The sequence below is a fragment of the Desmodus rotundus genome, chromosome 1 (assembly GCF_022682495.2).
Source record: "Desmodus rotundus isolate HL8 chromosome 1, HLdesRot8A.1, whole genome shotgun sequence".
In the NCBI taxonomy this organism is placed as follows: domain Eukaryota; kingdom Metazoa; phylum Chordata; class Mammalia; order Chiroptera; family Phyllostomidae; genus Desmodus; species Desmodus rotundus.
Genome location: NC_071387.1, coordinates 101,589,953 through 101,604,152, shown reverse-complemented (window position 1 = coordinate 101,604,152; position 14,200 = coordinate 101,589,953). Strand labels below are relative to the sequence as shown.

General features: G+C 46.5%; 1 protein-coding gene and 1 pseudogene across 2 annotated transcripts in view; both read right to left on the bottom strand.

The window, feature by feature from the left end:
• Window positions 1-547: 547 nt before the first annotated feature.
• HMOX2 (heme oxygenase 2) overlaps window positions 548-14,200 on the bottom strand; it is a 30,962-nt gene continuing 17,309 nt past the window's right edge. For both annotated transcript variants that reach the window (XM_024553315.3, XM_045189820.3), the window contains exons 2-6: window positions 5,401-5,527; window positions 2,914-3,031; window positions 2,016-2,507; window positions 912-1,038; window positions 548-821 (exon numbers count right to left, since the gene is read on the bottom strand). In XM_024553315.3, coding sequence (XP_024409083.2) covers window positions 694-821; window positions 912-1,038; window positions 2,016-2,507; window positions 2,914-3,031; window positions 5,401-5,486 — 951 coding nt within the window. In that variant the 5' untranslated portion in view covers window positions 5,487-5,527 and the 3' untranslated portion in view covers window positions 548-693. The remainder of the gene's footprint in view (window positions 822-911; window positions 1,039-2,015; window positions 2,508-2,913; window positions 3,032-5,400; window positions 5,528-14,200) is intronic.
• Window positions 7,148-8,486, bottom strand: LOC112298375 (peptidyl-prolyl cis-trans isomerase A pseudogene; annotated as a pseudogene).

The following is a 14,200-nucleotide window of genomic DNA, read 5'->3' as shown; positions in this document are numbered from 1 at the left end:
CACCAGCGAGGACAACATCCGTGCCAGGAAGGAGGATGCAGCTGTCAAGGAGTCCACCTTTTATCAAGTGCTGTAGCAGGACATGAGTTGGAGAAGGAGCAAGGCCATGGCTGGACACATCCTTTTGGGGGTTTCTGCTGAAGAGGGATGAGGACTGGCTCCCAGGATGGAGCTCCCAGGGCCTTGGCAGCAGAGTCTGGCTTGTCCCCCCACTTTACCCCCAGGAGAGCCCTGCAGTAGAGCAGGAGCATCTGGGGGCCCCCTTCCCTCCCACAGAGCTACAGCAGACTGGCCTGGGCCTGGCTGGCTGTTCTGCTCCCAGCAAGGGAAAGATACCCACCTAAATGCTGACACAACAGGAAAAACTAAAGGAGCAAACCTCCGGTGAGAGGTGTGGGCACCCAGAAGCACAGCTGGTTCCACAAGCCCAGGCCAGTCCACTGAGCTGCACTAGCTGTTCCCAGTGCTATAGCCTGCAGGCTGCAGGGAGGGTGGGCCTGCACCCAGCTCAGCATCTGGCCCAGAGAGGACACTAACAGGCAGAAGCTTTACCGTCTGGCTTTTATTGGATGCTTTTCTCAAACCCAGCATATTTTTTTAGATCACCTGAGGTGGTGGTTTTGTCACAGGTGGAGGCGGAGGCAGGCCAGCAGTCACTCAGGAGGAGGGCGCCAATGTGATATGGTGGGTCTCTCACATGTAGTACCAGGCCAAGAGGCCAGCAGCCAGAGCCACACTAGTGGCCAGAATGAGCTGGAGGCTAGGCTTGCTCAGCACAGCCAGGGCTGTTCGGAAGGGACAGCTGCTACCCTCCAGGGCACCTGTGTGGCAACACCAACAGGGGACATGGCATCAGTGGGAACGCTGACACACCCATGCTGAGAGGGGAGTTTGTGGCGGACAAGACCTACCTCTGTCTTGTTCAGCAGCATAATAGGGGCATTTACGCACATCTCCTTTCCCATTGTGCACGGGGAGCCCATCCTCCAGGATGTCTTTGGCGAGCAAGGAGCCAGCCTGGTCCAGTTCACTGAATACCTGCAGGAGCGGAGGATCAACACCATTACTGGACTGCGTACACTGCTTGCAGAGAAGAAACCTCTCCTGCACAGAGGGAGCTACAGCAGGTAAGGCTTGCTCAGGAGTGCAAACCAGCAAAGCAGCAGCTCCGCTCAGGGATAGCCACACTGACCTGGCACTTCTCCCTAGCACAAGCTCTGGGAAATAGGCCCGTACCTGTGCTGTCCCGCACCCCATGGCTGCTGACCATGGCGGCTCATCCCTGGGCACTGACCACACACAGCTCAGGAGTGAAACTATCAGGAAACAGACATAAGAGCAAAAGTGCTGACCCAAAACGCTCTGTGAGTACTGGTACTTCCCCAATTCCAGCCACTGGGTATTTTTTAGCAAGAAACAACAGAAAAAGGAATGGGGAAGAATGAGGCCCCAGCAGTGGTAACCCATCCTGAGTGTACCCTGGAGACCTGCTGATGTCAGATTAGAGGGCCAACAGGCCTGTGGTCAGGCTGGCACTTTACTCCCTCACCCCCTCCAGGGCCACGTTGCTGGTGTTGAGGGCTGGCCTGGGTTCTGGGGAAAGAATCAGCCTTCCCAGCCTCGGGACCATCTAAAGGGACTTGTAAACTGATTTATGCTCCTCACTCTCCCTCGTTCTCTCCGTGAACATACCAAGCAAGACTTTTCACAGCAACCCATGCTAAAATGGAAGAACTCCATTCCTCAAAACCAGAACCCTGTAATGAGAAGGAAGGAGACAACCGCATTCTCCCCAAGCCTACTTCATGGCAAGGCCTCAGCCTTCCCAAAATTCTACACAAAGGCAGTCTATCAAGTAAGATGGAGCCATCACTAAGCTCACGCTCCCCGTGGCCTATTTGGTCCCTCAACTTTCAAACCAGCTGCAGTGCATCTGTCCTAATGAACCAAAGCCTATTTGGGCAGCTCTGATCAGCTCACACCAAGGTCCCTCCCTACTCAGCTCCCAGCAGTACCTGCATGTTGTACTCGAAGGCCCTGTTGGCCTCCTCCACGATCTTCTCTTTGGTTTTCAAGTTCAGGTCCAGAGCATTCATCCTGGCCCTGTAGAACTGCTTGAACTGCTGTGCATTGTCCACATTCTCAAACAGGTAGAATTGGGTTCCCTCCCCTGTGCTGGGGAGCTTCAGGGCCCGTTGGGCTACCTTCTTGAGCACCTGGCCCCCTGAGAGGTCCCCCATGTAGCGGGTGTAGGCATGGGCCACCAGCAGCTCTGGCTCATTCTGCCCCACATAGTGGATCCGCTCCACGTATTTTTGGGTGGCCTCAGAGCACTGCACCTGCTCCTGCCAGTCCTCACCAAAGAAATACTTCATGTCTTTGGTCAGCGCCTCCTTCCGGTGCAGCTCCATGGGGAAGTACAAGGGGGCAAAGGCTGGGTGGTCCTTGTTGCGGTCCATTTCCTCCTCAAGGGCTGAGTATGTGAAGTAAAGTGCAGTAGTGGCCAGCTATTGAGGGTGATGGGGACAAACCATGGAAAGAAAGGGCTGTGGGTCTTGGCATGTATGTAGCTCCTGAGCCAACCCCCGACTGCATCTGAGCAGCTGGAGACAAAGGCTTGAGCAGCATCTCCCCTTCGAATCCCCAAAGGCCCATTTTTATACAGTGAATTATTTCATACACCTAGGAAACTGTTACGTTTCTTAAAGGAATGACATGAATTCTTTGGAACATGGATACTCTTGCTTTCTTTACATCACTATGTTACCCACTTAAGCCATGAAAACTATGGCCTGACATCAGAAGAGTGGAGTGTAGGAAAGCCTCGCTTTCCCCTTGGAGCAACTCCAGGAGGACCCTCCTCATGGGACTAAGGACCCCCAACCTGACCCCATCCATGACTGAGGCACAAACCTTAAATAGCTCTTTCTTGATGTTGCCTTTCAAGAAGTCCTTGACAAACTGGGTGTTTTCTGCCCGGTCATGTGCTTCCTTGGTCCCTTCCTTCAGGAGCTCAGAGAGGTCGGCCATCCTGTGGAGCAGCGATTTTCAAACTTTTTATCTCATGGCACACACAAACTAATTACCATATTTTGCCGTGAATAATGCGCACCCACGTTTCTGTGTGCATTACATACATGGGATTATTGTACCCATTATTGTACCCATGGTATGTAATCATTATACCCATGTATAATGCACATCCTTATTTTTCCCTCATAAATTTGGGCAAAAAAATGTGCATTATATACGGCAAAATACAGTACTAAAATTATGCAGCACACCAAAAGATACATTTTTTGCTAATCTAACAAAAAATAGGTATAATTTTGATTTATAAAAAGTGACAGTAGTAGTAATAACCTATACTCTTTGCTCCAAAGTGACTTTTTTTTTTAATCCTCACCTGAGGATATGTTTACTGATTTGAGAGAGACAGACAGACGGACGTCGATGTAAGAAAGAAACATCCATCAGTTGCCTCCTGTATGTGCCCCAACTGGGGACTGAATCCGCAGCTGGGTACATGCCCTGACCAGGGGCCAAACCCACAACCTTTTGGTGTACAGGATGACACTCCAACCAGCCACCCGGCCAAGGCTCTCTACAGTGACTTTTTACAAAAATCAGATGCCTATACTTATATATAAGGATTTCTGGTACCAAGAATTAACCAATCAGACGTAACCTTATTATGCAACATGACGAATAAAATGCAACTCAATTATATGATCTATATATTTATGGTTCAAGACACAGCAGTTACATGGGACTACTACTGTGTTGACTGTTACCATTTTTTTATTTGACAATATAAGGGAAAAGAGGTCAGTGCCCCTGACTAGCCGGGTATTACATGTTCTAAAATTTCTTGCAGCACACCAGTTGAAAATCACTGCTGTACAGAAGCCAGGTGCATGTGTACATGTACATGTGCATGCATGCATGTATAAATTAGTCCCTCCCACCTCCAGGGTGTCTGCTTGCTAACCTGTAACCTGGTAGGCAGGGGCTGCTGAGAAACTCGACTCCAGCCTAGATGCAAGGTGTTGCCAGGAAGCACAGGGCAGGCAGAAGTCTGCTTCCAAGGGCTTGCGTGAAATGTGGGATGACGGTAACCTACTTCTCAATGGTGTCCCGTCTCTCTTAACCACCCAAATGAACAATGCTTTGTGTCTGTGGCCACCTGGTACCCAAAGAAACACACCTCTTATCTAAGCAAGCATTTAAAGGATGACTTCACCAGAGAATAGCCAGCCTTTGGGAATGTGTCCCCTAGAATGCACACCATTGTGAAAGACTGACTGTGGATCTCCTGGCACAGCCTTGCCGCCTTCCTTCCACCTTGGACCCTCAGCCCCTTTGGGACGACCTGTGGCTGGGTCCGGGTGTAGGATGAGAACGAGATAAATGCTGGGAAGGACAGAGCCAGGCGGGACCTACATGTGTGCTGCTTAACAAAATTACACAGGATGGAGTTAGGCTGACAGAGGCCAGTACCAGACAAGGCAGAGAACACATGACCCTAAAGATGGTGGCACTGGGCAGGGGCTTCTATGTACGCATAATCCATCTACCAGAGTGAGAAAAGCTTGGCCTTTCATGGCCCACCCTCCCTGGCTTCTTCAGGAGATTGGCTCATGCTGACAATCATTTAATATTAGCAATTTTTTCCAGATATGAAAAGATCTTTGCCAATGACAGGGCTATAAGATAATAATGAAGAACAGCCCTGGCCGGTGTGGCTTGGTTGGTTGGAGCGTCATCTCTTAACTGAAGGGTTGTAGGTTTGATTTCCAACCCCTGGTCCAGGTCCAGGTCCAGGCATATACAGGAGGCAACTGATCGAAGCTTCTCTCTTGCATCAATGTTTCTCTCTCTTCCTGTCTCTCTCTAGAAGCAATGAAAAAATGTCCCTGAGGATTAAAAAAAAAAAGAATGAAGAACAGGCTCCAGTAACTAGAGGCTCAGAGGAACTGGCCCTACCCAGTAAAAACACAAAAAAACTAAAACCACAAAACACCTGGAGTTGGAGTTGCTCCCTCATTCTAAGGGTCTAGAAGATACTGGAAATGATCTTCTAGATGTCAACTTTGCTTCTAATTACTATTTTTCTTTCTCAACCCAGATGACAAAACACTTAGGGTTTTCAAAGAAAAAAGGACCAGGAACACCATCAAATTCTGTTACTTAGCACCCCTAGCAGTGCCTGCCCTGTCTCCTGGGGGACACACAGGAAGAGGGCCGAACAGCCCAGGGTGCTGTCTGCTGTTGCAGCCAAACATTTTGGGGGCCACAGCAGCACAGCTCCTGACCGTACCCCGGTGCCTCCAGTACACACAGCCAAGTACGCTGCGCATGGCAGGCCCTGGCTTAACACAGCCAGCCCTCATCACTTACCTGGTATGGTTTTCTCTTTCTGGGGCCCCAGAGCTCTCTTTCTCCGACTCCTCTACTCCCTCTGAGGTCTCCAGTTCCACTGACATTGTTTCCAAGTGTGGTTCCTGCTGCCCTTACTCCTCTGGCCCTGTAGAGACACAAGGAACAGATGATGTCGCACCCACGGCAGTCACTCTTCCAAGTACCTGCTGGCTCTGCCCTCTTTGAAGAGTCACCCACACGCCTCAGGAGTGTTTTCTTTCTGAATAAAGCTCTACTGTTGCTGCGACTATATTCAAATATGGACAGAATTTGATTATGGATGGTGATTAGGTAGTAGCACTGTATCAATGTTCAACTTGCTGTTTTTTTTATTTTGTACTTTGATTATGTAAGGGAATATCCTTGTTTTTTTTTTGTTTGCTTGCTTGTTTTTTTATTGATTCCAGAGAGGGGAAGGGAGGGAGAAAGAGAGGGAGAGAAACATCAATGTGAGAAACATTCATCAGTTGCCTCTTGTACATGCCCTCACCAGAGACCAAACCCCCAACCCAGACATGTGCCCTTACTAGGAATCGAACCAGTGACCTTTCCATTTGCAGGACAATGCCCACCAACTGAGCCACACCAACCAGGGCGAGAATGTTCTTGTTTTAAGGAAGTACATACTGAGGTAGTCAAAAGTAAATGGGCAGGCCATCTGCAACTTACTGTCCAAGGTCCAGGGAATATCTGTGTGTGTGTGCACGCATATGCATACGGGGGAGAGGGAGGGAGAACATATGCAAGTAAGGCAAATGAGGCAAAGTGCTTATGGTGAGCCTGTATAAACAGTACATGAGAGATCTTTTTTCTGCATTTGAAATTATATAAAAATTAAACGTTACTTAAACATAACATATACAAATAACCATAGATAAAGCTTAAAAAAAAAAAAGCACAGCAGCTCTGATTTAGCAGCAAGCACATTTGCACCCAGCCTGTCCTATCTGTTATAAGGTGGGTGGGCCCTGGCTGGTGTAGTTCAGTGGATTAAGCACCAGCCTGCAGACCAAAAGGTTGCCGGTTCAATTCCAGGTCAGGGCACATGCCTGGGTTGTGGGCCAGGTCCCCAGTTGGAGGCGTGGGTTAGGCAACTGATTGATGTTTCTCTGGCACATCAATGTTTCCCTTTCCCTCCTTTCCCCATCTCTCAAAGATAAATAAAATCTGGAAATAAAAAAGGTGGGGTAGCCTCATGCAGAAAACAGTAGAACAGGGCACTAACTAGACCATTAAGCCAGGCTGTTCTTAGTAGCTCCACTTGACTGCAGAGCAGGTCAAAAGGTACCCAACAACCTGCATCAGCTGCACTGAATCACCAAGCAAGCAGACTTTCCCCAGCCTACTCCAGACTCTGCTGGGCAGAAGGAAATAACACAAGCTGGCCAATCAGTCCTGCTGCCTGCTGCCAGCTGCCAGGACTGGGCCTCTGTCAGCCAGGGAAACACAGTCCCACTATGTGACAAGCTCATCCTTCATCCTGGAGGCCTCCACTTTCCAGTGCAAAGGGAGAGCTCATGTTGGGACTTGCCAGATGAACAGCACAGGTACAGGAATAACTAATAAAGTAGCTCACAAAATCAGAACTACCAACACTGACAGCCCATAAATCCTGAAAATTTAGCTGACTGCTGTGATGTAAACCAGCTAGATGTTAAGAGACTTAAAAATGCTTTCCATTCGGTTTTGTCTATTCATTTAGCATCTCTTTCTCTTGAAAACTGGCTCGAGATAGAATAGATGTATTTATTTGTATATTAACAAGATTAGATTTAAAATATCATTTGTGATAAAGCAGTTTCAAATTCTGTCTTGGCATTTTTTGCATTTGGCCAAACTAATGGAAGTTGATACAAAATATTCTGTGGCTTTTTTTTCTTGTTGTTGTTTAGTATTTCATAATCATAAACAACTCTGCAATCCAGCTAGACTTGGAAGGGGTAAAGAAGATGGGAACCCAATGAACCGTAGTGAGTACACAAAGATTATAGAACATTCCAAGCAGATGGGGGTGAAGGGGAGCTCTCCTGAGCTATAGAAGGAATGGGCTGGTGGTTAAAATAAAACACGAGTCAAATTTATTAGAGTTGTCCACAGTCAGTAATGGTCATCTTCTTGCTGGTCTTGCCAATGCTGGACCCATAGCACTCCATGGCTGTCACGATATCCATGCTGTCTTTCACGTAGCTGAAGACCACACGCCTGCCATCCAGCCGTTCAGTCTTGGCGGTGCAGATGAGAAACTGGGAACCTTTTGTGTCAGGTCCAGCATTTGCCATGGACAATATGCCAGGACCTGTGTGCTTTGGACTGAAATTCTTAGCATCAAATTTCTCCCCGTAGATGGACTTGGTGCCTGTGCCATTGTGGTGTGTGAAATCACCACCCTGGCACATAAATCCCGGAATAATTTTGTGAAAGCAGGAAACTTTATAACCAAATCCTTTCTCCCCAGTGCTCAGAATGTAAAAGTTTCCTGCTGTCTTTGGAACTTTGTCAGCAAATAGCTCAAAGAGGAAGCAGCCCAAGAGCTCACCGTCAGCAGCGAAGTCAAAGAACACTATGGGGTTGACCATGGCTGGGCACCAGAAGATCTGGGGAGGCAGTGGAGGCTGCAAGGTGGGGTGTGGCTGTTTTCTAATTTGTCTTATTACTGGATTTTTTTCCTCCATTTTGATTCTTTATCCTTTCCAAAAAAATACTCTTCATTCATGTCTAATTCACGTTCACTTTCTTCACTAGAAATATCTTGCTTGGTATCCGAATCTTCTGAACAAACTTCCACATAATCTTCATCTTCTGAATCACTTTCAGTTTCACATTCACATTCAACTCTATCATTCTCATCATTGGACTCGAGTAGCATTCGCTGAAGTTCTTCAGTGTCTCTTGGTTTATTAAATTGATATATTTTTCCAGCAATTTTCAATGGTAAATTTTAAAAAACACAACACTGACTTCAAAGTTTGCGAAAAACGGAACTACTACACCAACGCTGACTTCAGAGTTTGCGGTATCAGATATAATTTCCTGCTGAACATTACACACACTTACGAAACACACGTTATAACTAACTGACATCTTAAATGTTATTGCTAAACATTAGTCATGTACAAACACACAGCTCGTCATGACCTTGAACCTATGTACCAATATATGTAACATTTAAGAAGAGTTTGTTTGTATCTCTCAGACCAGCTGTGACCTCTGCAGGATTAAAAACACAAGGAGAATGGGGAGGGGCTCCAACATGCTCCACATTGGCATTTTCTTTTTCTCAGCAGCACTTTGTGCCAGTGTCCCCTCAGGTACATCTTCCGCCCACCCTCTTTGCCTAAGAGCTCCTAATTCCATCCTCCCACCTTGCAGAGGGCCCAATGCTGGCCGCAGGGGCAGGGCCACAGCTCTCTCTCTGACTGCTATAGCTCCAGGGCCCTAAAAATAATAGCTTCTCAACAAATACTTGGTGAGTGAAAAAATCCAAAGGAAAGAGGCAGGCAGGCATACAATAGCTCATGCATACTGCTAACAAAATGCAGTTTTTAAAAACCATGCTGAAGCCCTGACTGGTGTGGCCCAGTGGATTGAATGCCGGCCTGCAAACCAAAGGGTCACCAGTTGGATTCCCAGTCAGGGCACTGCCCGGGTTGCAGGCCAGGACCCCAGGAGGGAGCGCTCTAGAGGCAACCACACATTGATGTTTCTCTCCCTCTTTCTCCCTCCCTTCCCCTCTCTAAAAATAAATAAATAAAAATTAAAAATAAAAAAGGACCAAAAATACTGACTACAACTATTTGAAAAAACTATATAAATATACTGACAGTGACAGGAAAGGAATTTAGAAACTATAAATGTTACTTTTTTAGCCAACTGGCAGCTCCTTTTGTATAAAGTGACTCAATGCTCTTGAAAGGGGGGAGGGAAAGGCAGGGAAGAGGGGCAGAGATGGAGAGGAATCAGACCAAGCAAACCCGCTAAGACCCTGCACTGCACTAACAAATCAACAGGAAGTTCCCTGGGCTTTGCTCTTACAAATTCTAAAGTTTGATCTGCCCCCTCTAACTACTTCCAGAAAGCTATGACTTTATAAAATCTACCTCCACAACTCCCTAATTCCTGTGCTCCTAGCTGTTCACCTGATCATAACTGGTTTTCACTCCCACACCTGATCTGATAGAAATGGCAACAGCATCCCTATCACCAATGTTCCTTCCAGCAGATCCAGAACACTCTTTTCAAAGACTTCGCCTCTGATAAACTACAGGCCTAAGGCACAAGGGCTTCTGAAACAGGCACATTCAAAGATGTTCAATCCTCCTCCACAGAGACTCACAAAAGAACTCAGAAGGTCAGTTAACTTAGTGCACTGTTGCCAGAGGAAACCATTTAAGTCCTACATTATCACTCATTCCGTATCTGGTGATACAAAAAGACATGATAAAGACTTCAGCTATAACAATTCTGTTTTGTATTCTTGTTCTTTTTCTTTGCCCTGGAAAACTGAGGGAAGGGAACCAGTTGCTGAGCTAAGTAGGCCAGCACTAGAGAGGAAGGTAGGTGAAGGGGGAAGGAAAGGCAGGGCAACCAGCTCCCTAGATTTAGAACAATTCCCCCCGACTCTGAAATTGTAACACTCCATAGTGGCCAGCTAATGTGCCTCATCACATGCCCACAACGTGAGCTAGTGTGGTTATCCCACATGGGCAGGAGGAAACTGCCAGAGGAAATTAAGTGGCTGCTTAGACTCCTGCACTGGGTCCCCTGCAGCTCTCTCTCCACTTAACAGCTTGGGGCTGGGCATCAAGAGGCCTTACCTACCTCCCAGAGAGCTGTTAGTGGCTCAGAATTCACTCCTGTACTGGCATCACATTAATAAAAGATGATTTTTTAAAAAAAGAAGTAAGTGATTATTCTTTGGCTTCCACAAGTGCCCTTGTCCTATTTCCCCAGTTAAACCAAAAGCTTCCTAAGGGGTAGAGCATCAAGACTCCCTCAGACTCAGCTTTCTCAGGGTCCAATACCATGTTCCAAATCACTTAAGAGAAATCAACAAAGTTGTAACTGCTGCAGATGCACAAATGGACTGCCTACTGAGAGCGCTTGCTAAATAAAAGGAGAGGCTGTGTGGATGAGAAAAGATTAAATTCTAAAATACCACCCCCCAATTTTATTTGGTTAATAGATCTCTAAATTAACTGGTACGGAACTGGTCTTATCTTTCTCCAAATCAGACCCACTCCTTTCTTTCCATCTAACTTTCCCCCCTCACCCTCCTCTTTCTTATGATCTGGATTTTCTAATGACCTATTTGTATTTCTCAAGCCTCTGAGCTGGCTCAGGCTATTCTCACATCTTAGGGCCCAGCTGGGCTAGCTCCTGCATTTACCTGTCTATGCTGTGTTTTCTCTGTTGCTCCTGGAAGGCTTAGGGTCTCCCCTGCAGTCCCTGCCCTCAGATGCTATGCTCTCTCTACATCAGAGCTGCACACTGGCTTGCCAGCACCTCTCTGAATCCTCCACACAGGTCCAGTTCCACATCCACTAACCCTGGCCCAGCAGGATACTCCTCACCATGCCTATGAGAGCAGGCAATCCATCAGGCTCCGGCTCCTTTTCTTAGCCAGTATTGGAATTATTGAGGCCTCTGCTTTCTTTTGTCTGAAGGCTGGCCTATGGTAATTGGTGCAGCTTCCTTCCTACAGCCCATGGGTGGGTGGGTGTGGGTGTGTGTTCTCTCCACTCTTTAGGCTGAACAAATACCTCTCCACTGTATACATCTTTGTTTATGATCTTACCCCACCCATTTATATTGTGGTATTCAGGAGAGTCATAGTTCAAAAACGATGTATTACCTCCCACAGAAACCATGTGTAATGTGTGTCCCATAAATGTTTTTGCTGGTAAACAGAGAATACATGAATCCCAGACTCTCCCTATAATCTCTTTAGATTACAGGATCTGTTTCTTCTCTCTTTAGATCCCCTAAATGCTTTTCACCTTTAAGTGAGAACACTTGTTTCTGTTCAACATTACTATAACAACGCTAAGTCAATTCTGAATGGTGCCACTTACTCTCATCAGGCCTCACAGATATAAACAAACAGGTTGTTTACCCATCACTAAAGTTCTGTTCTGAATATCCGTCTACATAGAAAGAGTAAATTCTAACATTCTACTTATACGCCTCTCTGTGATCTGCGGGAACAAAAAATGCTGGGGCTACTGGAGCAGAAGGGAAGAAGGCAGGGGCAGGAAGGTGCATCTCTTCGGAGCTTCCACACCTCTCCAGCTCTCTCCACTTTTCACCTGTAAAATGGAATGAATACCTGCCCAGTGTTCAGATACCACAAGACTATTAGGAAGATCAAATAAGACAGTAATTATGAAATCGCTTTATAACAAATGTTGTTATTCAAATGTTACAAAAGGAATTGAGAATGAACCCAGATCTGTTCACCAGCTGGTGTACTTATCCTAGGAGACACTCCTGGTGAGCTTTTCAGACCTTGCTAGGAAGCCAGGAAACTCTCAATAGGGGAAAGAAGCCCTGTTCTTGGTGCAGTGGGAGATGTACTTGTTATCCTTCACAATGTTTAAAACCCAGCACTTTTAAGTGTACACCCTACACCAAGGGCCAGTTTTGCATCCTTCCAGCAAACAGATGTGCTGAGGGAGTACAACCGGTTTTCTGACTTAGGTAAACAGGCAGACCTCAGGCAGGCTGCATTTGGGGCAGGGGTAGGAGAGTACCTGTCAGTTTACTAGGGCCACTCGTGGGCTTCACCTTACTGTTGATTGATGCTATAGACCCAGCTCACCTTCAGAAATGGAAGGGCAGCATAGGTCCTGCACAGAGGAAACGGTCTAGAGCTAGAAAGGTTTGTGTTTGAGATTTGCATTCCCAATGCTTAAGCAGCTCATGGCTGTAGGTAAGTCATAACCTCTGAAAGGCTGTGTTCCTTCATCCATAAAACAGAGTAACAAAACGCTCTCTGCTCCACTTTCTCAAGTGTGCTGTGAAGACTTAAATGAGCTAATGTGTGTAATAAGTGTCTCATGAAATGTAATGCTGCCTCAACTGCTGATAATCTCTCATTTAGAAAGTCGTGCCCTGGCCGGGTGGCTCAGTTGGGTGGAGTGTCATCGTGTACCCAAAAGGTTGTGGGTTCTATTCCTAGTCAGGGCACATACCTAGGTTGCCAATTCTACCTCTCATTCCCCGTCAGGGCACGTATGGGAGGCAACCAATCTCAATATCTCTCTCTCTCTCTCTCTCTCTCTCTCTCAAATCAATAAACATATCCTCAGGTGAGGACTTTTAAAAAAGAAAAAAAAAAAGCAAGCTGTTAGCTGGGTGATTATGAAACACTGAGGAAGAATGAACAATCCAGTGACTCCACAGACAGTTCTGAGTAGGTAACAACTGAGGACTTCTGACTCAGCCCTCATCACCTGGCGGCATTGGCAAATAGGAATACCAGTTCTTTCCAAGATGAGACGTGACCACGGCAGCTAGAAAATCCACACTGCAGACGCCATACTGCAGATCAATGCTGGCTCAGCCAGATATTGGGAGCAGTAGATAGGGTGAATCAGCTCTAACCCAACAAGGCACTTGATGAGGGAGGCCTCCCAAAACTCAGCATCTAGGTCAAAAGCTCCTGACTTTATAAATGGCCTGGGGTCTCTATACTGTGGTGCTGCCAATCCTCAGGAAATCTTATATACAAGCTTCACTATTCATTTTAATCATAGGGTGAATTCAGTTCCAAAGTTCACTGAATGAATAACTATTAATCTCTTGATAAAGAGCAAGTTCAGACATGAGTCCCGGAAATGTGGGGATTTTAGGGACACAAAGCTCTTGCGTCAGATTTACTAAACACACAATTGCAAAACAACTGCTAACTAGTCTAAGAGCACTAAGGGCACTAGCCTCTTAGTAACCTCTAAAACTGACACTGCTCATGAAGTCCAAGACTTCTCTGCTGGCTTTTCTTATTGGGAAGGTGGTGTGCTCGCCTTTAGCATGCTCAAATGTAACTGAACATTCAAAGCAGACACTAGGACAGAACCTGAAACATGGAAAAGAGCTCAGAGACAGGGCCAGGAGTCTGCTGTTGCTAGTGCTAAAGAAGAGTCCTGGTAAAGAGTACTTCCTGCTCGGAATGAAATAAATATAAGACCTTTCCTCCTCCCCGAGTGCCACCCCACCTTATGTAAGAGAACTAGGCCTCAGGGCTGAGAAGATAAAGACACATTAGAAACCTGAGAAGCATCTGGGCTGTGGAGGCTAAAGCCCTGACTGAATTCTAAAATGGTCAGGCCAGGATTTTATAAGAACAAAGCCTAGACACCACACATGCCACAAGGGTGGCTGTAACAAAGGAAATACTGAAAAAGCTGTGGGTCACCCTGAGGTACCAACAAGCAAAGATTATTCCAACTTTGAAACAACCTTAAAAGCATGTGTCCTGTGAACTAACTTGAGCCGGTCATATTTCCTTTCACTTGGATGCAACAATTGTCACCTATGGTTTCAGCTTCTTTCACAAGTGATAAGTATGAATAGCATTTGGAGGTGGAGGGAGAGAGTGGGTGGATTAAGACGTTTCTGCTAAATTTCCATTATGGAAAACCTAGAAGTGTTACCTACTTCCAGGTACTTTCCTCTCTACAAACAGGCTCAAACAGGCTTGATGGAGCCTTAACGGTATCACTAAAAGGTGCAAGGCCCTCAAGTTCGCCCAGGAGAGGGTGGTGCAGAGGAAGAAAACCAG